Source organism: Amblyomma americanum, chromosome 1 (genome assembly GCF_052857255.1).
Source record: "Amblyomma americanum isolate KBUSLIRL-KWMA chromosome 1, ASM5285725v1, whole genome shotgun sequence".
Classification (NCBI taxonomy): Eukaryota; Metazoa; Arthropoda; class Arachnida; order Ixodida; family Ixodidae; genus Amblyomma; species Amblyomma americanum.
In genome coordinates, this window is record NC_135497.1 from 298,939,194 (window position 1) to 298,963,824 (window position 24,631).

The 24,631-nt window shown below is 49.7% G+C and overlaps 1 protein-coding gene across 1 annotated transcript in view; it reads right to left on the minus strand.

Annotated features, from left to right (window-relative positions):
- Nucleotides 1-1,406: 1,406 nt before the first annotated feature.
- LOC144115280 (calcium-activated potassium channel slowpoke-like) overlaps nt 1,407-24,631 on the minus strand; it is a 68,608-nt gene continuing 45,383 nt past the window's right edge. Inside the window, 11 exon segments of the mRNA XM_077649600.1 lie at nt 1,407-5,585; nt 6,578-6,745; nt 10,156-10,208; nt 10,211-10,349; nt 10,859-10,989; nt 11,123-11,224; nt 12,259-12,442; nt 12,570-12,794; nt 14,014-14,182; nt 18,956-19,045; nt 23,494-23,644. Of these exon segments, the coding sequence (XP_077505726.1) occupies nt 5,505-5,585; nt 6,578-6,745; nt 10,156-10,208; nt 10,211-10,349; nt 10,859-10,989; nt 11,123-11,224; nt 12,259-12,442; nt 12,570-12,794; nt 14,014-14,182; nt 18,956-19,045; nt 23,494-23,644 (1,493 nt within the window). The 3' untranslated portion in view covers nt 1,407-5,504.

The window sequence follows — 24,631 nt, forward strand, 5'->3', positions numbered from 1 at the left end:
GCTGCAAGTGTACTATGGACGTACATCCAATGCAAGAGAGAGATAGAGAGAAAGAGAGACGCAGACAGCACATGAAAGGAAAGATGCAGAGTGAGAGTGTGTGAAAGAATAATCACAGGAAAGACGTTGCTATCGCGCGTGTGTACTTTACAGGAAGAATAAACAAAATAACGGAAACAGAGGCGGACGACACCAAGAAAGATGTGTGGCAAAGTGTAAGTGGCAGACATGAGGCTGAACAAATTTGAGGCCATTGCGTGCACAACGTGTTCTTCACCTGACTGGGCCGGTGTCTTAAATGTGCGAGGCTGACCTAAGTTCCCAATTGCTGGTGTTGAGAACTCAAGTCAAGCCTGTGTGGTATGGGCTTTAACGCAGTGAAAGAGAGGGGAAAACTCAAACAAATGCAACAACACACCAACTAGTACACAAACATGGGAAAATATTTCCTCTCATGTTTATGCACTTATCACATGCATCGTCAATGCAGCATCGCACAGTGAACTACGATGTACCGTTGGCTCTGTGACGCACTCTACACGCCATCTGCGAGTGCCGATCGGATAATGTTTTTTTTTTTTTTTACAACCAGTGGATCTTAACGCGCGAAGGCAACACCTGGGCTCTGCGGCACGCCGCAGCGCAAGGTTTCGAATCAATTCGCGCAACCTGGGGTTTCTTCAACGCGACCGATTGGTTCGAATCGGGAGGCTCGGCTTACTGCCGGGCAAGAAGGCGGCGCCCTGTTTCTGCTCCTGTGCTGGGTCTTGTTTGGTGGTGCACGACAGGAGCAGAACCGGGGTGGCGCGCTGTGAAATCTCTCTCACTCTTTTCCTCCGTTCTCGCGAAAAAAAAAGCGAAAAATAACCGAAGAAAGGTCCCAATGCCACAATAGGATATAAATACATGAAAATGCGTTTGCTGCCCAGTCAGGTGAAGACAGCTTACGTGCTTCGCATCTCAAAGGGGGAGGGGCGCATGTCTGCTACTTACAAAAAGGAAATAAGGGAAACGTCGAGGAAAAGGGAGAGATTTCACAACGAAGGGTTTTTCTCTTCGTTTTTCTATCTTTCTTTGCTCTTTAGTTTCTCAAGTGCGTCACAGTCACAAAGCAGTTTTCCGGCCATCGTTCTCGGTATGCATATGTACACATTTGGGGGCCGCAGGTCTGCAGCAGCGAACGAGGGCTACACGGAGCGGGCCCCGGCTAGAACGGGTTAACGAGAAAGACTACGCAAACCCGCTGACGAGGTGAGATAGAGAGAGAGAGAAAGCAATGGGAAACATTCACACCGACACACCACAACTCGTCTAAACGAAGGCGAGGCAGCATGCTACAGCCGCAGCGGCACACAACAGGCAAACAATCAACGAACAACAACGAAAAAAAAAGATTGTGACTCACAAACATTTAAATGCAGATGTTTATTATGCTCGTGGGAGAAACATTTACAAGATGAGTAATCGAGCTAACATTTTGGGCCTTGCAGTTTTAGGGGGAGAAAAATTTAAGCGGGCACTATTCATCGGGCTCTGAAAAAACATTGACAAAGTGAGAACCCTACGACCAAAAAAAAAATTATGTGTATATGTATATAACGAACAGAATTAAGTACTCCCGACCACATTTTGACCAGTAGCTCCGTCCCGCCGCCTACGCGCCTGTGCGGAGCGCGCCGGCACGGAAGCAGAAACACAGCCAACCAAAGGAAACGTCTATAGTAGTCTGCGCACGGCGCCTGCTGGTGCCAGGCAGCAGGCACGCACCATTGGTGGTCTCTGTCGCTGCACTTCGCAACCGCAATAATCGATGCCCCAGTAATCATTAGCCAGACGATGAGAGCCCTCTGTATGATACAACGCGTGCTGCGCGCACGTGTCCGGCGCGACTCAAAAACGACGATTTCACAGACTAGCGTGTTGTTCGTGATTGCGACAACAGAAGCATCCGAGAAGGAACAACCGACGGTTGGCTAGCGACCGGAAAACGCGTGCACACCGCCATGACAAGTAAGCTCGGTGGAGGTATACATACAATCGGTGCCCGCGGGCCTGCCTCAGCTGAGCCCACCCGCTGCGAGCTCCACGTAGCAAATGCGGCGTCAAGTCAGTGTCTACAGCTAGCACGACAGCAGCGTATATTATATGGTGCACATGGGCGTCGAACACGAGTCAGTACGTTTCTCGTACGTTTGTTTTTCCTGGCTCAAGATATCGTCGCATTCACTACGCGAAATTAAATTCCAGAGACGATCGGGTACGAAACCGACCAAGCGTCGACGAAAAGCTGCCTGTCTCTTGCACCGCGCGGCTCTCGGCGGCCACGGGAATATGTATCTCTCTACGCTGCCCCGCTCTTTTTGACTCTTTTTTTCTCAAAGCCCTGACACGTGCCGAAAAACCGTGCGTCCCAAGTGCCCGTGCATGCGCAAGTGCGTAGTTCCTCCCTACAGCGGCGACTCCGCACGCTACGAAATACAGTGGCGCCCTCACACGCGAAGCGCGCATTTTGAATACATCCGGGAACAGACTTTTCTGACCAAGGTCGGCCCTCACGTTTGCGGGCCATGCGGTGAATATTCGTTGATCTGCCGGCGTGGAGAACCTCTCAGCCACAGAAGAAACGTAACACAGAGTGCAGTGGCATCGCACGGTGCCGCCTAAACGGATAGCGCCCGCCAAATCCGCTAACGAATGAGCATGTTACCTGTAACCCAAGTTTTCCTACTTCTCTCAACCCTAATCTAATCAACAATTAGCATTAAGTAAACGAACGTCGGATGACGCGTCGTTTTGTTTTTGTTTTTATCGATGTCGCTTTAATCAAGTGGCCAGGAAGGCCACGGCTCGCGCAACATGATTCGCTGCGGTACGTGACTGTTTAAACGCTGGCATACTTGACGCTTCGAGCTCGTTGCGTCACAGCAGATCACGACAAAGCAACGCTGCAATGAAAGCAACACACAGGACAGGCAATCACGTAGTCTGATTTCTCAAAACAAATGAAATGCGAGTGGTAGTAGGTCGACAGTCCCTTGTTTTTTTAGCTTACATGCAGCAGCAGATAGGCCACCAACGCCGAGTGCACACACGAGAAAACAAAAACAAAACAAAAGTAGTAACAACAAAGGACCACTGGCTCAGTTTTCGCAAGCAAATTTCCGTCCGCAAAATTAGCCAACAGTGAGCATGCACACGCAGGTGAAATTGGTTAGCCCAAGTAGTGGAATAAGAAAAAAAACAACAGAATAATAAATGAGGGCGGCTTTAACACAGCGCAATAATGACACAGAGCACACAAATTAAATATATGTATGTATATATATATATATGTATAGCGAGAGAGAGAGAGAGAAAGCGAACCTTACTGCTCAAGATTTCAACACACAAACTGTCAGCGAGAAGCCGGCGCGCTGCATCTGCGGCCACGGCTCCTCCCTCGCGTCACAAAAGTTGCGAACGGCCCGCGCTGGGGCGTCCACGCGACAGGCTAAAGAGAGCCCCTCGTGTGTAATGAGAATAAAAAAGAGTTGCAACATAGTTCGTTCAATGAAAAAATCACAACATGCATGGATTGTCTAGTGTCTGTGTTTATACCTCGAGAGACAGTTCTCTTGCTCAGCGCTGCGCTTCGCAGTGCCCTACGCAGCTACGCGCGGTGGGGAAACGATGTGCGCCTCACGCGTTCCCCGCTGCGCCTCTCACGGCAACGGCGGGCGTCCGCGGGCGGAAGCGATGGAGACAACCCAGCCATAAGCTCGGCGTGAAACGTCAGCAGAATTTTTTTTTTTTCGTTTTCGTTTTTTTCTTCTTCTTCTCAGCGTACAGGCTTTTATTTTCAAGCGGAAATGCAGATCATCCGGGGAACCGTACGCAACATTATATATATATTATATATATGTATATATAGTATTACCCAAATCGAGAGAGAGTCGCGCGACGGGGGACGGTCGTGGCGGTGGCCAGCGACGCCGTGCATTGACCGAAGAAGAAGAGAGTGCATGCGAGTCGGCCGACGCTGAAGCCGGCGAGTATCTACGCTTGTTGTACATTCAGTTGGTCGTTGGCCGCCGCCGCGCGGCGCCCTGTTCACGCGTCAGCGGCGGCGCCGCAGGAAGGGAGGGGGAGGAGGCTTGCTGAGTGGAGCACTGCGTTGTTAACTACACAGTAGCACGTGATCTCGTCGGTGTGACCTTGAGCTAACACTGATGCGAAAACGCAAAACCGAAGGTTGAAAAATGTAAGGCTCCGTGGAGAAGAACGTACCCCGAGTGCGCCTCTCGTCGCTCCGCGCCGAATGCACGCAGGCCAGGCGCCGTCGTGCGTATGTACACTTCTATACACAAAGAAGAGGTATGTTACACAGTGTTACGCTTTCTCCGTAGTGTTCAGCGTTTAACTTGCTCACTTTACAACACTACTGTACACCACGTGCTTCCGCTTGGAAACAATGCAACTAAACAGATTTCCCAACAATCTCGTACATAAAATATGAACCCTTTCGTACAAAGAGCGCGACGCCACGGTCGCATTCAGGACGTATGTCAAATGTACAAGCTTTGAACACAAAGAAACACTTGTTGTATTGCAGAGAGTCGGGAACAGAGAGAAGGACAGAGGGAGAGACATGCAGAGCGAGTTCTGAAACGAGACGTTCGTCCGGAGCCGGACCTCTGGTTTCATTTGTGCTGCGGCGGCAGCGTTGCACTTTGCACGTTTTCAGGCATTTCCAATGCGTTCGTTAACCGTGTAGCGACCTCAACAGACGACCCTTGTGTTTTTCCTCCGGTGTGCATGTTTGTGTGCGTGTGTGTGTGTGTGTGTGCGCGCGTTGCCTGGCACCGCCGCCGATGGGCGCTGTCGACACCACATGCTGCGTGTCCTCCTCCTGAACCGGCGAATTGCGCAAGATGCCCCCTAGGCTCCTAGAAGATACTTTGAAGATACCTGTCTCCTTGTGCTGCTGGCGACGACTGACAAGGAAGCAGTGGGCTCGAGCTTTGCACACCATCGTGTAAGGTCCTTTGTTTCTGGTACTGTCGGGGAAACGCCTGCGGAGTTCGGAAACGGGGCGGCCTTTCTCCGGGCGCCGCCCGAAGGGGATCGCCTACAGCTCATCCACAGGGCTAGTCCGCTGCCTAGGATTTTCGTTGTTCCAAAGTCGACACCTCGAAATAAAGGAACCGAAAGAAGTGTCCCCACAGTGTAATGCCAAACTAAGCTACAAGGCCACTTCTGTATGTCGTCCGGGGTCTCAATGAGAAAAAACAGCCAAGAAAAGCCCCCAGTTCAGCAGAAGCCTCTGCAGCGACTTTGCAGTGGGTCAGAGTGCTCCTCTAGGATATGTGCGTGGCATTCGCTGTCGTGTGCAATTTGGGTGTACGGTGTCGGATTCTGTTTGTCCCAACTGCGTCCACACCGCGGGAGGCAAGCAGTAGGGTGGAGTGTTGTCTGTTTTAGATGAAGGAATAAGGCCCGTCAGTCAAAGCGCTACACAGCAGGAGTCAAGAGTTGTCGTCCTTTGGCTCCTCGGCCCGGTTGGGCTTGTACTCCAGCCCGGGGTCGAACTGCAGCAGGACGAACACCTGGAAGGCAGAGGGCGAAACGAGCCATATCATTCACTCCTTAGCCGACTCTGAACCGTTGGGGTCGTCGCCGAGTTTCAGTTTGCCCCGACTCTTAATGAGCCGCGAGCAATTACTCAAACCAGGTGCATTCACGCAAAAGTGGCTCACGACGAATAACGGTTTGTGCATGCCCTCTTGAGAACGGGAGATATGATGCCTTCATTACGAAGTGGCGCCCTGTCGTATTTATCACTGATTTGCCCTCAGTCTCTTATAGCATACGAACACCGGAGGGACTGCATACAGCCGGGGTACCACATTCACCTTTCGGCTCATTCTGTTCATGGACGACCTCAAGATTAAAAAGCTGGGACTTCCCATAATTTTTTTTCATTAGAATTCAAAAATTAAGTTTTATAAAATTTTGAATTCAATTCAAACCCCCCATAATGTCATTCTTCGCCGTTGTCTCATTCGTTGTCAGTACTTGCGCTCCAAGCACGAACGGTCGGAGTCAAGATTGCCTTTCAGTATAGACGGAGCCAAGAGTGCCCTTTAGCATATTCAGCACCGAGGTGTAATGGAGGTGCCAGGCGGCACTGGCATTCGCAGCTGCCGCCGCTAACCCTCGGGGCGGCGCGATAAGTCATCCGAGCTGCGTTGGAGGTATCGTACGATAAAACAGAAGCTGCGCAGCGAACAAAATGGGCGTTACGCGAACGTCGCTATTCGACGAGGACATGCAACAGAAAGCCATCTCACAAGAACAGTTTCACCGAAGTCCAAGCGGCGAACGGAAGATTAAAAGCGAGGCTGGAGGGCTGCCGCCGCCAGTCAGTTGTCCGAGGGGGCGGTTGGAAGAAAATACTCCCTGCGAGAAGGTACGCAGGATAGTGCGCACAGTTTCTCGAGACACGCCGCCGTCAGAGTAGTTCGGCACTAAAACATGCTCCGATCAGCGCGGCGGCGGCAGACCTCCGGCCAGTGGCGCAGAGAGGGGCTACACTCACCATGTCCGTCGGCAGCAGGGTGAAGTCTGCCGGCGGGTTGGTGATGACATACCGTTTCGAGGACGCCTCGCCCGAGGAGCTCGTGTCTCGAAACCTGTACAGGCCCACGCAGAGCATGCCGTAGCTCCGAAGGGCTGCCACGAAGAGGTCGCCATACTTGCCACCCTCCTGCGACGTGCGCACCGCTACGTCAGAGCAGGAGCCTCGCCGCGCATGCACGCAACCTGCAGCTACACCTGCACCCCACTGCGCAGACTGCGGAGAAGGCGAATGACGGTTTCTGGGAGCTTCGCGAGAACGGCCCCTGCCCCAACCCGGCATGTGCCAAAAGTGTACGCGCATGGCTGCAAGTCAGTATTGGTTGCCGCTGGCGCCAAAGCACCGACAAGCGGATCTAGCCAGGATAGGGCAACCGTGACAGCCTAATATTACAGTATTTGAGACATGCTTCTGTGCCACACGCATCGCAGAGGCGAAGGTCAATCTGTGTAATCATTTTTGTGCCCTGGCCCCGGATGACAAACGTCTGCTAAGTTGCAGCTGCTAAGTTAGCCTTAATTGTAGCGTACAAAGCGCAGTGACGTGCTGAGCGGCACCATATCAATTTGTAGTCCGCGTTAGCTTGTCGTGCGCCAATTAAATGCTAACCCTAACTAAGTTGCCTGCCTCTGTGCTGTTATAAAGCACATAGAAATGGAACACGCTGTTCCGAGCTCATACCACAGGCGAGCACACTGTTTCAACGTATCATTCTAAGCATATTCCTAGCCTCAAGCTAATTCCCGCAACATTTGGTTTTCTGGTTCATAGGAGGACACGACAAAGACAGAAGACGCTAAGAAACGGGTAACTTTTACGCAATACAACTGAGTGCGTTTAGGGTTAAGAGTTATTGAATGCGCAGTGCGCGATAACGACGCTGCACCTACGAACTACATGCGATCTCTTGATAATAAAAAATGAAAATTACGCCATTTGGTAGCGTTTGAACGCATTGCTGCACTCTGTTAAAGGCATAACGTAGCACGAAAGCCACTACTGTCATTCTGTGACGCAAAATTCCGCACTACTGCGTTTAAGCATTGCTAACAGAAGCTCACATAATGCTCAGCTGTCAATGAGCGAGAGAAAAAAAAAGAGAAAGGAAAACGAGACGTAACGCGCCGGTCATTTGCCTTCGACGAGGATGATCTATTTTAGCCGAGGAGTGAAGGCATGCAAGCTGGAAAAATTGCTGTTTCGCCTACTTTTATAGCAAGCACTGCGCCACAAAAGCCACAGAGATGCAGAGCGAAGAGCGGATAGTTCGCTGGCGACGAAAAGTTAGCAATAAACACCTACATACTGTGTTTTTTTTTTTCAGAGGGGGGGGGGGGGGGATGCATGCTCAGCCATTGCGCCAAATAATGATTTTTGCTATGTTAATCCTTGCATGCAGTTTGTGGAATAATGTTTACATCGCTGAGTTGTTCACTACCAGCGTGCTGTAAACGATATGCCATAGCAGTCTACGAGTGCTGACTACAGCCATATTGCGAAAGAAAACCCAGAATACGAACGCATTTACTTACTCGCCGAAAATCCTAAAAGAAAAACAACAGATTGCAGTTATTAGGTACTTGTTAGCGTGGAGCGATAAACGCCAAAATTAACTGTAACTTCAACACAACAAAAAACAAAAGTTAGAAAGACCCTGGTGAAACCAAAACGAACGAGTTAAATGATCGAAAAATAATATGCCGTAGGAACACGCGCTTTAATTACCTTCGGCTCGTAATCAGGTGCAAGTCGCGCACAAAAGGAAACAAAACGTGGTTCGGTGATTCCACTGGGGCGTTAGAAATTCGGGGGCCTAATGTGTTCGTGTAGAAATGCCGAACAGAAACGCGCATCTCGTAGGCACAGTACGCCTGCTAATTCCGCAAAGTCAAGCGTTATAGTGGCGAGCCATTTGCTAGGTTTTCTCGGGGTGAACGTTTGTTAAATAAATGTTCACAAGTAACGTTTTCACCAGAGAAAGCATAGCAAACAGCTCGCCATCGCTATCTTCAAGAAAAACGCTAAGGTGCTGAAGGCCCCACAGCACCAACCTCATTGTGCGTTATTAACCCTCATGCAATGCGGAACTATCATACGTAGGAAAAAAAAAGTCGCGGAGAGTTATTAAGAACATTTTCTCTTATTCTGAAATTCTTTACCCGATAACAGTCTTTTTCGTTTACGAAAAATGAACACCGTACAGCAGTGAACAAGCATAAAGACAGCCTGTACTTAACACTGCTTAAGGGGACAGACTAGCAGCTTTTATCGACTATATCGAAAGCTCCTTGCCCTCGAAAGCTCCTTGCCCAAATAAACGAATAGCCGGCTCTAGCGCTGAGAAACACAGCTGAACATTTTAAAATCCAATTTTTTTCACAACGGTAGACGGCGTCTGCAAACCCTGTAATCGGGGACGCGATATATAGTCAGTATAGTAGCTCTATGCAACTCTGTGGACAAGACGACTGCAGCGCCACCTCAGCAGCGTGCAGTGGCAATAATAAGCGAGACATCAACCAAGATGCACTAATTTTGTTAAAACTACAACTGTCTTTTCATACAGGGAGTGGAAGCCAGTCAAGCTGATGAGTTTTCTTTTTCTTCTGGAGTCCTCTCCCCCCCCCTTTTTTTTTGCGAAAATAACCGATTGATTGGGAACGCTGAGGTGGTTCTAAAAAACGATAAAATATAAAGCGGGTGATATCTATCACAGATACCAGTAACCACCTTTGCCGTCAGCAGGACTGCAAGTATAGCGGCGGCATGGGTTGTGCGATTTATTTTTCTAATATATTTTAAGAGGAGCCAGCACACCAAACAGTAAAAACAGCTGAAATTTATAGAAACAGCAAAAAAAGGGTTACTACAAACAAAAATAACTGTCTGTGTGACGCTGAGGCATAGTCACGAAATGCGGTATGTATGCACTTCGGGCGCCTGCCATGTTAACCGCAGCCACGGTGTAAGATGTGGCCGCAACGAAAGAACACAGCGTGGCGCTACCATCCGCTCAGACCTGACTTTCTTTGCCAATTAAAAGTGTAGATTCCTGCATAAACTGCGAGTTCTGCCCTCGTTATTGCCACCATGGGGTGAGATCTACCAGAATATGTCAATTTTTAATACTCGTCTCCGACAGTATACACTCTCCCTTTAGCATGAGATCTTCCTTCATACAGAAAGGCGTGCTGCGAACATCTAAACAAAATGCATTCAGCTGCAGACAAGGTACCAAAGGAACCGGTTGTCGCCAGCCTACAGGGCTCTCGTTTCGAAAACGGGCTCACAAAACGCGGCTGTACATGCAGCTATAGCAACGGCGTTTTTATTGGCGAGAACTGTGCGAGAGCAGCGACCGCATGGACAGGGATGGAAAGGGTCACCAGGGGGGAGTCTCCTCCACAGATAAAGGCACCCGGCAGCGCAAATGATACGGTCAACTGCGCCTAATTCGTGTGCCGGCCAGTAAGCGCAGTTTACCGCGCGCGGGGCTTAGGCGGCAGGCGCCCGTGGTCAGTGGGGGCGGCGGCACTCACCCCAAACTGAGCCAGGGGTCCATCGTAGAGGGAGATCTGCCCAACTCTGCACGGTCCCTGTTGGCCAGGGACTCCGGCGTGCTGTAGCCTCCGCGAAGGCCCGCTCCCTCGGCCAGGATCAACTCCAGCTCAGGGGTTGCGCCACCCGTAATCAGTGACCGGATCAACGTCAGTGCATTCGCGTTGAAGTACGTCTGTGGCACAGGGCAGGAAGAAGAGGCAGGGCCGGAAGCGTTATGAGCACTCTTCCGGCAGCGTTCGTGCGCTGGCGCAGTATTTTGTTCTCATTGTTTATTTGTTTGGCTGGGAGGGGTGGCGGAGGGAGCGTTGCAAGGGAAACAACCTCCCCTTTCCAAGCGCACACTCGACAGTTGTCGTCACAAAGCAGATGCTGCGAAATAAGCTGCGCAGGACATGAAACCAGTTTTCTCTTCTCCATTAGAAGTGCAAAACGGCTTGCGCTCGCTATTTCTGACATTGGCGTTTCAGACGCTGCAGATGCCTCAGAATTACTCCACAGCCGTCGCATGAATAGCGGATTTACATCTTACGTTCAGTGGCCACGGCCCGCCAAACCTTTACTGCGGACGAGCAGTATGCACAAGTATCGGCCTCGAGAATTCTCAGCGGGAAAAGATTACTACTCAATGCCTGTCAGACTGAGGGCTCAAGTGCGCTGCTGATGACGGGGAGTAATACTCACAGTGCTCATTAACGAGTCGAGCACGCTAACAGCAAAAGCGGTACCGCAGGCAAAGGGTTGCGTTAGGTAGAGCTCTGTGTCTGGATCATCATCGTCGTCCTGGTCCAGAAACTGTACATTTGTGTCATTCACTGCGTGAAGGAAAACCGACGAGGCATGTAACGGGCAGTGGACAGAGAGCGACTTGGTAAGGCAAAAGAGAAGTAAGCGATAAACTCGTAGACAAAAAGCAAAACTGAAGCCTCACAGCTGGACTTGACTTACCGAGCTCGGTGATTAGAGGCACATTGGCACCATACACAGAGCCTCGTCGTTGCATCACAATGGGACTACCCAGTGGGGAGAATCCCTCAGCACCATTGGGATCTAGGAGGAGTGGAATGAAGAATAAATGATTACGTTTATGCCGGGTGCCCGAATTTATGAGCTTCTGCATAAATTTGATTTGGTAACAGTGTTACAGCCCTCAACCATTTATACTAATTAGTGCGTCACGTCCTGGTGTTTACATTTTAATGCGATCCGATAGGTCTGACGGTCTGTTTACTTGAGCATTGTTTAGTACATAAAAGCAGGAGCTTCATTGCAGAAACCATCCTGAAAACGCACCCCACTAAATGGTGTCGTGCGGCGGTTTCGCATTCGATTTCTCAGAAACGCCGTACGGATAAAGGTTTATGGTTTATGTTGGTTTAACGTCCCAAAGCTACTCAGGCTACGAGGGACGCCGTAGTGAAGGGCTCTGGAAATTTCGACCACCTGGGGTTCTTTAACGTGCACCGACACCACACAGCACACGGGCCTCCAGAATTTCGCCTCCATCGAAATTCAACCGCCGCGGCCGGTACGGATAAAGAGTATATCAGTACAGCAAACCTACTCAATGGTAGATGGTACGGTTCGATTATAAGTGAAAGTTCCGTACAGTAATATGTTTCTGGGAGGAGTTGTGCGCATTTATTGCCTGTACAGAACTCCCGGCGCTCGTGCACACCACATTTCGTCTATTTTTCTCCTGCTTCCCCCTATTCTTTTGTTAGCATTACAATCTTTCTGGCCTACCCATGACTCGCGAGTCTGTTTTGGGCTGGTCAGGGCCTTCAATCAGTGGTACTGAAAATGAGAATTCACCCCAGTAGCACCACAAGCGCGGAGAAAAGCTAAATCAAGGATACAGCGCACATGGTTTATTAACGGTTCTTGTTATCGTGTAGGAGAGCAGGGACACATGTGCCTCGCCAAAAAAAAAGGGGGGGGGGGAAGCTGTGCAGTCGATCTTCGTATGCAAGCATCGAATGTTCGCGACTAATTTTGAACTACGGAACGGCAAGTTGTATACTGTTGCCATGCAGCCCAGTGCGGGCACAAGCAGAAATGCGAAGTGGAGCCCAAAAACTTACTGTGAGTAAGGACACCTATGGTATCATCAAAGGTCATAGCCTTGATGTTGAGCGAGGCTAGGATAGCCTCCTTGTCAGCCAGCGTGGGATCATCGCTGCTGGGGATCTTTGCAGATAATATCACACACATGTCGCAAAGGTTGATGTTTACCGCTCGCAAGTCCGCTCGACTCAAGGGGGAGCCCTGCAAGTAGTAAACCGCACTCGTTTGAAATGGACAAAGAGGCTATATTCGCAGGCTGAACGCGACAGTGCCAAGATTGTAGCAAAGGAAGGTAAAAAGGAGCGCGGAGGAGCCGAAGGCTACGTACGTTAAGGACAGATATTTTCGGCAGGTTCTGAAGCATCTTCCACTCCCTTCTCAGGTAGTCCACATTGCCGACAATGACAACATGCTTGAGTTCGTGGTAGTGAAAGTTGCTGGCACGAAGTGGCATTACTAAGTTACGCAACCCTATTAGTGGAGAATCGGGATCAGCAAACAAACACACAACCACATGGCCGTTGAGCACAGTCATTGCCGCCTGATTTCGATCCTGAAAGCAAAAGAAGTACAAAACACATCAGTGCCAGGCATGACCATCTCTAATAAAAGCAGCACCCCTGAATACATGAGACGCACATTATGCCGGAAATGACTCGGGGCGGAGAGCTCTCGCGTTGTTCTAAACTGGCGGGAAGTGCCTCATGTTGGCTCCATCCGGAACAAGGGACATTTTACGCCTTCTCACTGCGCTCAGACTGCCGACACACACCGAAAGAAGGCAGAGGGCCTATATCTACCAGATCTATTTATAACTGTTTCACATAATACGATCACGCAAGAAATCCTCCCGCCGCTAGACTGCCATGTGCGCATGCATGCTGTGCGCGTGAGTGAAGCATATGCCTAAGATGGCTGGCACTGCAACTGCTGCTGCTGCTGCTTACCGGCAATTTCACGTCTCCTGCTCACTGAACGCGTGCGTCAGACCCACCGTGGACGCCAAACACCGTAGACGTGCAGACACGAGTAAGGATAACACAGAAAATGACCCTAAAAGCGAGCGAGCCGAGTCATTTGCTCTGCACTGTACTCTGGTTTCACACACTAAGCTAAGGGAACTCGCCCAACTGCGAGCCTGGTTTCACAAGACGCCCCAACCAAACGTTTTCAATGTAATACTGTTACCTGCGAGACGAGCTTCTACTCACCATTCTCAATTACTACAGACCGATCGGAATTAAGGAATACCCCAAGAGCCTGCTGGCCAGCCTAAAACCGATCCACCAGCCATTTTAGTATGGTTGATGACGTTTTCACGGGACACAACCGATTTCCGATTTCGCATGTGCGACGGAAAAGCTCTTTTCGCTTTTTTTTTTAAAACATTTAGTTTCTTCTTTACTGGCTTAATCAACTGCTCGCTGTGTTCTTTCGTAGTGCTGCAATTTGTGATACGCGCTTACACAGTCGCGTTTTCTCGTTCCTCTGTCCCGGATTGACGTTCCTGCCAGTGCATTGCAGACCCTCCCTGTCACCATTTCCCATTCAGATTTCCTCTGCTGCGGCTCTCAGACGTAAATAAATGATTATGCTCGGGCAACTCACGCACGTACGCTGTCAAAGCGCGACAAGATTACTTTTTCCTCTTTTTTTGCGTAGACAACAAAAATGGGCAGTATATGACCGCGCGAAGGTCGCTCATGTACGTCAGCGAGCACGCAAAAGGCGCCGCTGAAAAATGAAAAGACCGGCCAGGCGGCACGACGCACCAGTATGCAGTCCTCGATGGGGCGCGCCGAGCACCAGTGGAACATTCCAGTGGAGTCGTACTTCATCTCGGTCTTCTCGAAATCTTTCGCCTGATCGTCAGACAAGCCCACTGGAAAGGGCTTCTCGTTCTGCGAGTTCCCGGTGCCATTGGTTCCCCGGCTCGTGGGCCTGCGTGGCGAGAGAGAAAGGGGGGGAGGCGGCGCCCGGGCGAAGGGGCCCGCTGCAGACAGCTCGGGAGCGGTACTCCGCAGGGCGCGGGCCCCGAGGGGGAAAGACAGCAGCTCACTTGCCAATAGCAACAAGGACACGAACAACGACGGAAAGACTGCGCGTAATTTAGGGCACGTCCCTACCGTCTCCACATTTCTCCACGAGATATGTCATGCACTTATCTGAAGCGTAGCTTCACAGTTCTTTTACACAAGTGTCACTAATAGCAATCATATTTAGAATATAGATTCAAGACATACGTTCGCGAAACAGAGTGACAAGGAAGACAAAAAAAAAAGAAAGACAGGCTTCTTCAACAGTACTGTACCGACTATAGACAAGGTATTCAGAACAACAAGGGGCAATTGACGAGAAGAGGCAAAGACGTGGTAGGAAAAGGGAAAGACAAAGGCAAACGCAACTGAAGCAGAGAAGAGAGAGGCGGGCGAGGTAGCTTGCGCAAGGAATGCACGCTCGTTAGTAACTACACGCGCGCACTCACACATACGAGCATGCGAACAGCTGGTAAGTAGCCACAGCGAACGCGGCAACAAACTACGATGTATATCTAGAACTACTGGCGTGCAGCCGCTGCATACGGGGCTCGCCTCCGTTGCACACTCGCAGAGGCGCAAACACAACGACAGGAACAATTCCCTTTAGGTCGCAACGTCGGAGGCAACGAAAGAGGACTAGCACAAATGGCCAGTCACTTCTTGTACGCGTCGTTTTGTCTTCGGTAATAAAATTTCCGTTATGGAGTTGGAACAACCGGAGGAATATTATATCACTCTTGAAAGGCGAACAGGAAGGAAGAATGCTTTTTCAGTGTGCGTACATGTGGCAAAGATGGCTGTGGTAAACTTCGATCATCACTGCTTACGAGGCACTGTATAAGTTTGGAAGCTTCAACGGACGCTAAATGTTCGCTGTTAGTGCGGCAGGTATTGATGCCGACCGATAAACATAAGAAGGAACGTTGCCACTGGGCTATACGGTAGATAAGGTCTGCTCGAACCCATGCAACGGCACGGGCCAAGCTAAAAAGTAATGCCGGTTTACGGGAAGAGAAAGCCGCGCTGTTGAGCAAAGTGAAAACTGTTGTTCTGTTCAGAAATAATGCACCTTAATAATTTCAATGTGCCGCATACAAAGACATAAAATTAGTAAAGATAATATACATGCACACCTAATTCTCGTTTCAACCGAAGTCTTCAGCGGACCAACGAGGTTTTAATTATTCGCGGAACATCGCAATTTTATCTTGCAAACTTTAACACAAATCTATTTATCACAGTGACGTTACGATGCTGTCACCCGGGTTCACTAAATGGATGCTTAAGATGAAAATACTTTTCACTACGTTGAAAAAGCTTTCGCTTCTTCCAAAAGGTCTTCTGTACGATAGAAACAGCGAAGCGCTGCCATAAGTGGTGGTGGTAGTGTTTTTTTTTGTTAAAATAATAGTAAAAAGGAAGGAAAAGATTTTTGCTAGCCCCGGCATCTGCCATCGATACTGAAGCACCTGAGCTGGGGCAGCGGAAATAAAGGATAGAGCCATAAGTGGAACGATTTAGCACACCGACGAGGAGAAATCTGTCATCAAGTGCTAATGCTCTACGTCAGAGTCCTAAGACAATGACGCGAAAGTGAAATTTTAGGAAGGCTCAGTTATATTACCTGCCTTCCTTATGCCATGCTAATGAGTTTCACGTAATCTGCAAGATCTCCGGCACTGCTGTTCTAGAAGGTCTTTTTGTTAAGGCTAACAAGCCGGACAGATCTTCATTATGACGCGAGAAACGAAGGGTATTTTTAACAGTATAGTAAGGAGTCACCTTCCGACTCATCCTCTGACCTTTTTGGCATTGAAAGGCGCCGCCGCCTGCAATACGACGTACGGCGATATACATTGCAGGCCGGCGGCTCGCAGCTCTCACGTTACAAGCTATACTGCCCAGTGATGAAGGGGAAAGACAATTAACATGAGGAAAGCAAATCGTCATAATCTGCGGCCCTAGTTCGCACATTAAACTTGACAGTTGATAAGTTCGATTTACTTTCTATGGCGCCGAAAAATCATCCATTATAGGAAATCAAATAAAATAATGAAAGCTCATAGCTCTGACATTTTCCGGTGGTGTTCATTTATTGCATCTAAATTTGTAAAAAAAAGATACAAAAAGAAACAACGCCAGCAGAAATTTGCATATAAATAATGCTGCTTAAAGCTCCCTGGTACTGAAAAGGTCGCCACTCCACAGCAACGTGGTGCTTGTTCGTTGTGAAGACGACAGAACCGTATCTGGCGCACCTAATTGGCAGCTTATGACTGCGAGAAGCGCCGCTGCTCCCAGCCATGGTCTCCCTATTGCAGAGCCAGGGGTTACCTCTGATTTCCATATTTTTCGGCGACACCATTCAAGCCTGTGGCTCATGAACCGGAAATCTCGCGCACTCGGCACAAAAGAGGTACCACTTTCCTATATTAAAAATTAGAGAAAAAAATATTATTGCAGCTTAGCCCATTATGTTTCGGGGGATACCGCAAGGTGGAGTACGTTTGAAATACGGGAGTAATTACTCAATGCTATGCAGCGAACCGACGACACCTGCTCAAGCTTAAAATTGTTTCCTTACTTAACCGTGAAACCGAAAAAATAATGTGCGGCCAAGGGAAAACGTTATTGCGTCATTGTCACCCCATTGTTGATGCTGCTGTGGTTGCTGGCTTTTTGTCACGGCACTTGATCGGTAATTTTCAGCTGGCGCCACTCTCCACTCTTGATTCCAGAAAGGGTGGCCGATTACGAACGATCCCCTTATCGGTGCATTAGCAGCGAAAAACATGCGATGAAAAAGAAGCCATTTCTTCGACGTTGACACAGCAGCGGCAAGTGACCAGCTGGTCAAGAGCTCTTCCAGGGAAAGCATGCAATTTACTGGACATCTGCGGCACCCCTGACGGCTACTGCCAGCGGCGCATCTGTAACGGATGGGGCAAGGAAACGGTCCGTGTTTGGCGGCTCTTTGGGCGCAGTTATTTGTGTCGTTCTTGAGGACCCTTCATAGTAGCGCGGTGAACCGGGGCGCAAGAATCCTTCGGGCACGTTTTTAGCATGTCTGCTTTCGTGTAAATCATGGTACAGCGGCTGAGAGAGCCCAAGTTCGGATGGCTATCTGCTCTCCACCGGTCCACACCAAACCTTAGTTACTGTTGATTTATAAGTGGAGCACTTCTCTCGCCCGGTGTCTGTAGCCGTAGACATTCTGGAGTGCGCAGTAATGCACAGACATGGACACGACGAAACTGAAATTCGCTGCTGCTGGAAACTGGGTATCCAATTTGGTGCTCACGCAGCAATGATGATTTAAGTTTATGAGCGCCATGTGCAGTTCTGAAAAAGCTGATGTAATCTAGGTGACGCAGCGCCCCCAAAAGCTGTAGCGGTGCATAAAGGATGGATCGTTGGGCATTGTTCCAAAGTTCCGATGTACAGAAAGACCACCCACATCGATTAAGGCGCCGCTAAAGGCAAATTACTATCAGCGGCGTGGGGTTTCTGCCATTCCACGACGCTGAGGAGGCAACTGGCGGCAGCTTGTACGAAGCGTCACCTGCTGAATTTCTCTTAATATCGTTTTCGGATCAAACACAACCGCTATCACAACCGCACGTTCAGCCTTCATGGCATTACCTAAATTTCTTCTGGAAGGCTGCAGCAAGGGAAAAAGCGTGGATCAGTAACTGCGAACAACGTAGAAGTTGCGCCGTTGCAATGGGGAGTTTTTGATTTCCTCGCTTTCAGGCAGAGAAGCCCACAAGAAAGTGGCAACCATGTATCTGACGTAAGTGTAGCACTGCCATGTCTTGTTTCGTGTAGTATGTGGTGCAATACGTTGCACGTTTGCGTGTTGAGCGGATTTTTATACGTAAAACGGTGAGCGCAGGCGGCGATGCAAGGTTAAGCGTCTGCCGTTCTGAGCAGTGCATGCAAAGGTGGTGGCACATGCAGCGTGGCGTAAATATGTTCCCTTAGGAACGCTACGCTTGTCAGCGTTTCAAAGGCGACGACGAAACGTCACCAGCCGATAAAGTGCTGCAACTTTACACGGCCGCGGATGGGCACGAGAAAACATCCTTTTTGCTAGCAACGGTCAAAAACTGGCGGAGCACAGAAAGTTGGTCAGTAGCAGTAGAGACAGTAGAGAAATGGGCAACCATGGCACCCGATTGCTTTTTTTTTTTCACTGAATGCTCCTTGACCGCCTAGAAAACCAAGGACGTTTCCTAAATGAATAGTGAAGCTCTCTACAATACCTACGTAGGTAAGACTATCTGATAAAAAAAAAAGTTCAAGGAGAAAAAATACTGACTCAAGAATTAGCCGAGCACGGCAAGAAAAACAGTTTTGCCTCGGAAAAAGAAAGAAAAAAAAAGCCCTCGAGTGGGGCCTATGCTTTGGCTGGGTGCCTGCCGTGTGCGCGAGTGTGGAGACCACAGCGTGGAGAGACTGCGGAAAGGCAGTCGCACAAACGACAGAGCGTGGCGGTTCGAGAAGCATTCACAGCGTGAGCGTCATGCGTGCGCGGCGACCTGCACAGTGCACGTACAAGAAAAAAAAACAGGAAAAAAAAGAGAAGGGGGCCAGCGAAAGGGCAGGAGGAGAAAGAGGCAGTCAAACGAAGGAGAGATAGAGAGAGAGAGAAAGTGAGAAAAGGAAAGCATACATGAGCTTTTTGACCTCATAGGCAAGGTGTAAGCCAGCAAACATGTCGGGCGCAGCCGTCCGCGTGACGTGGGAAGTGTCAGAGACAGGACTGCAAAGAGAGGGGAACATACACAAAAATCTGCTGTGAGGTGGCCGCGAGTGCGTCCGAACAAGGCTGCGCGCGGTGTGGCTGCTACACACACACACGCGCGCGCGCGCAGTGCGGGTGAGTGCGTGTACACCCACTGGCCGCTACGAGAGAGAAACAGTGCACCCCAGTGAGGAAGAAGAAAAAAAACAGAGAACAAACAAAGCGAGCGGAGGCTTCCTCGAGTCTCGACGCGCCATCTCACACACACGCAAGTGACAGTGAGAGTGAGTGAGTGAGTGATCGTGTGTGAAGACGCTCGTGCTCAGAAGGTGCGCAAGTTAGAGAAAGGATGCGGCAGGAACGGAAGAGAAAGAATATTCAAAGGGCGTTCGAGAAAGCTGACGCTGCTCTCGCTGCCGTTGCCGCTGCGGTGATTCGAAGGGAGCTGTACAGGCCTGCTTCAAGGCGAGCAAGATCGCCCAGTTTGTGTCAGTATCTTTCCTGCACGTCTTTGTGTCGGGAAAGAAACACGCCTGAAAGGTACTCATGAGAAAAAAAGGGGACTATCTGTATTGCATCTATATGTTGGGAGCGTCCCCCAGGCGCGTCCCAACTCTCTGAAAAACACTATTTTTTTTTACCAACACTAGCGGAGCGCTGTTTCTCGATAGCTCAGTGAGCCATACCTCGCCGAATAATAAATAACACTCGCAAAGCGCATAGTTGCCATTAATAACCCGCTCCGCAGAACTGACACTCTTCCACTCGAAAATATTTTTCCCAACATGGTAACTACCTGAGCTCCTTGATGTTCATGAGGCTTGTCTAAAAAAAAAAAAAATGAAAGGCCGCCAAAACGCTCAAACCAGCGAGCGGCTGGGTGCAGACAACTTTACGTCCCTTGCCATCAGGTTATGTGTTATAAGGCCAGCCTTACACCTAGCTTGGCGGGAAATCGTTGACCACTACAGAAGCGCCTCAGAGTCGGTGGGCCAGTTATTCCGGCACGCATACTTGGCGCTTCCCCTAAAGCAGCCGCCGAGAAGGGCTTTCAGGGTGTCGCAATGCGTACGCGCTATTTGCTAAGGCACTGCACACCAGTCGTAGGCATAATACAAAAGTGTCGGGAGCTCGTGGTTAGTGCCAACGCGCCACACGAGTGCGCGCTATCAGCGCACAAAGCCGGGCACCTTGAAGACATTGGAGAAGTTGCTTTCGATCCTTTTGAGTGTAGTTGCCGGTGGCAGTGACTGTCCTAAGCCGCTCTCGAAGGGAACACTACAACATCAAGTAGAACCTGGCGGAATTCATCCTGCGGTTCTCCACGGAGCTTTGGCGCGCAGAAGCCGGACGAAATAGAAACCCGTCAGCGAAACAGCACCTCATCTGTTGCTGGCTTAGCAATCAGTAAGACACTGATTACTTAATCTCTTTAGCAACCTGCGTTACCTGCTAGCACTCCGAATGTAACAAGATGAAGACCTGTGTTGTTTTAGGTACTCTTTCATGATGCATGCGCCACGTACAGTCTTTGTCGAAAGTATACAGCCCAAGGGGTCTGCTTCTGAGCCCTGCCCCTCTTAGGGACCGTAATCTCACGAAGGCGGGAGAAACGTACGTCGTCAACCCTCCCAAGTTTAGGACTGCCAAATGTGCTCGAGAGGCTCGCTACGCGGCTTAGAAGCAAACCCCTTGGGCTTTATATTTTTGACAAAGACTGTACACTGTACAATTCTATACCCCTCTCATAACCTTTTTTTTTTTTGTAGAGCATTAGCTCTGCTGGAAGCGTTTCAAGCTTCCGAGTTATGCAGCGATTCCACGGATGTCATAGAATGGAGGCCGGATAGAAGATGCCGGATAGAAGATGCCGGCCTCCATAACAATGACACTGCAATACAGCGTTAAGCTCTGCTTCTCGCGTCTCAGCGTTACAGAATGGAATAAATAAATATTTAGAGGCGGCACCGTGATGCCCGAGCACCACAACTCGGAAACTAAGCTATGTCGATCCGATATATATATATATATATATATATATATATATTCATTTTGCAGGCGTCAGATTCGGGCCACTTAGTCCCGACATTCGTGTAAAATTTGTGGGCCAAACATTCGCCGAAAAATGTCCCGGATGGTGCCATAAGATTTAGCGTTTTGTGCAGTATATACCTACTAGTTAAGCTAGAGCCTAGCTCGTAGCAAGGATTCGAACCGGCGACCTATGTTAGGTGTGCTAACGCTCGATATTCGATCGCTGCTCCAGCGTGCGCTCATCTTTTTTTTTTTTTTTGCGCGCGCGCGTAAGCTGCGCTAGGAGAGAATATAGAAATAAGCATTAGGCCTTAAGAACGCTTGCCGCGGAGGGTATTTTTACTCTTGGTCAAAAAGTTAGCTGACATCTTTCAACAAGGAGTTTACCTCCGTGGATAGCTTGAGGGTAGTATCATCTCTCAGTTTATCATATCGGCTCGGCAATTAGCGCGACACTCGAGAGGCTGGGCCGGTCGCCGGGCAGCCACCCTTTTTTCCCTCTCCCACTTCCATCGGTGTTCGTTCATCGCCACATGTATCAGCCGTAGACAAAGTGTGTGGCACTCATAACACTTAGCAAGTGATTGCCTGCATATTGCATCCGAGCGCCAAGAAAAGGCAAACCGGGCCAGCGGTCTGTTCTTTCCTGGCTCTCTGAAGCTCTTACTGTCACCGAGTTCAACAAGTAGCTTCGGCCTAACATCCAAATGACTGTCGTTGCAAGTGCCTGGCCAACGAGAAGGTGAGACGCAGCTATACAAGGCAATCCCACTCTCGCTTACGTTGCTCCAGCGCCGTTTCACACAGAGCAACAGTAATGACACCCAGGGCTCAAGGTCACTCCTCAAGCCCGATTTAGGAGCAGAATACGAGCAAAGGCATCGCCTCAGAGAGTCCAGCTTTAATTTATCCTAAGAAAAAAATAAAGCAGGCGCACAGCGTGGGATGCTTTCGGATAATCGCTTCAAATATAGTGGCTTCCTGGCCTGCGGTAGCAACACGAACACCCCTTGTTCGTAATCATCGTCTGGCAACCATTTCCTGCTGAATTTCGCATCCATGCAAGAACGAAATTGCGGTTCAGTATCTATTACGACTCTGCGTTGTAGTTAACCTACGCAGAGCACGTGACCTAGAAACGATAACGCTTGTCGCCAACATGAACACGACGCGGCTTAAAGCCTTGCTGGGGTTATTGCTGTTACATTTTACTCGCCGCCCTGTTGTAGCGTTTCGGCGCAGCACTTTCAGGACTTTCAGGCGAAATAGTTAGGCCCACATCGCAATGTGTTTACCGCTTAGTGTTGAAGATTGCAGATATTGTGTAAATTCCATGAAGAAGCATGTTAATACCACGACTTTTGTAGCTTACATTTGTAAACTTAGTATTCAGGAGTGTATGACAATAATTATAAACCAGAAATAAACCAGACCTTCCCTTGGCCTGGTTTCGCTGATGGTGGTGATACATGCCCCCCCCCCCCCCCCCCCCCCCCCCCCATTTTTTTCTTCCGCTATGCAAAATTCTTTCTTGGCTTCGACCCACATTTGTTTATTTTATATTGCTTCAAGCGCGTTGTGCCAACTGGCGGTGAGGGCAGGGCACTTTTATTTTTCTTTCTTTTCATCAGCCCACTCTATAAAGTATGCTGTTCATGTGGCGCCATCGAGAGTGAAATGAGAAAAACAAACTAGGGGATAGCAGCGTTACTCAGCTTGCGTCGGGTTGTGTGAATTCGTAGGCGGTTTATGAACACCGAAATAGTCACTGCCATGCAAAAATGAGAAGAGATGCAAGCCACGTTGTTAAGCGAGGACGCCTGCTACGCTCATAGCGCCTGCTGCAATGAAACTCGCGGCAACACACTCGCGGCAGCGATCTGGCGATCCATGTTTTCGACAGCCTCGCTTCTTGTGCTAACAGCCTGAGTCGACTTGAAAGAAAACGTGCACGCATTTTCCCAATTTTCTTCTACACAGTAAGGTGGTCGTAAAAATGATGGTATAGGCAGCTTACTTTTGCACCAGTGAGCGTTTGCAGGAAAAAGACTAGCCAGTCGAATGAACGAAACAGACTATTCACTAGCTTTTGGAGTCAATCAAAATGAAAAGAAGGCCACACTGGCAGCGGCCCAGCAAACTGCGTTCGCGACGTTTCAGCCCTCGCTCCCGAACATCGCGCACGGCAAGGAGTCGTGGAACAGCGGACGCTTGCCTTTCAACCGGCACTCGCGGGGCGGGGGTCCTTCGACGTTACGAGCGCAGCAGCCAGGGTCGAACCCCCCTCCCCAGCGACTGGGACGAATCGATTCAGGCTGTGCAACAGATCATGCGCGCGGCGACAGCTGAGGCGTAAAAGATGCGCTGCCCAGCGCACGCACGAGCGGACACGTCTTTCCGTTGGCGGCGGATGGGGTCCGAGCGGGGCTCACCTGGCGTAGGAGGGGGGTGCAGAGCGTCCTCCGCGCTCGTTGGGTGACGTCAGCGAATTGCTCTGGTCGTGTTTTTTTGTACTTGGCTTTGGCTTCGGCGCAGAGCTCACGCGGTTCTGGTCGTTGTTGTTGCCCACTTGAGGCTGGGTGGCTGGTGTTGCGGGCGAAAAGCAAGGGAAGAGAGGTTGCTGAAAGACCGCCCCCTCGAGGCTCTGTATGGGGCCTTTATGGGCAGGCACCGAAGGACGACAGCCCCACCGTCCTCTGAGCTACACAATTAAGACAGCGTTCGACTAAGGCATGCGCAAGGGATGGGAGCAAAAGTAAAAGCGAACAGACTGTCTCTGTCTCGGAGTTGCAGCGGTCACTCCGAGGCTTACGAAACGCTATTCAGTTTTCTCCGTCTGTGCATCGTCAGCAAAAGTAGCGACAGTTTCCGCGGTCGGCAAGCTTTAAAACCACCGGCTGGCAGACCGAAAGGCGCACACGCAAACAAAAGAAAACACATTAGACCCGAACTTATACGTGGGTGTGGCTGCTGCTATGCTGCAAGAAATGCTTACGAAAGGGACAGTAGGTGAAACACTGTCAGATAAAGGAGTTCACGCTGAAGATTACCACTTGAGAGGAATAATGCGTTGACATTCATTCTGCATGTAAAGTCCGCATAATCGAAGCTAGTGTGGGAACCTATAGGACACTAGCTTTGAATTTTCCTTAGATGTTCGCGTTAAGCGCAATCATACTAGAAGGGCCAAGGACGGCACCTGCTTGTAATCAGAGAGGTCGAAAAAAAAGGAGAAAGGCGTTCAATTCAAGAGCTGCCTGTTCTGGGCCCCGACTTATTTCAGCGCCAAGTTAGAAACTCGAGGCCAAAAGCCTCCTGAGCACAACTTCTCTATACACTTTAAAGCCAGGCAGCGCTTCTCTAAAAACAGTGGCGCGAAATAATAGCAATTCTTTTGACACTTGATAAAGAGTTCTAAAAGTTCGAAAAATAATAAAAAGGACAAAATCAGCGCGAACAATTATTCGTCAAAATGTGAACTCCTGCGCCCGTATGTAACTTAGGTTTAGCCCTATGCTTAGGTTTGGCCACCCAGCGGTGAGAAACTCCGGACTCGCGTTTTATTTGACA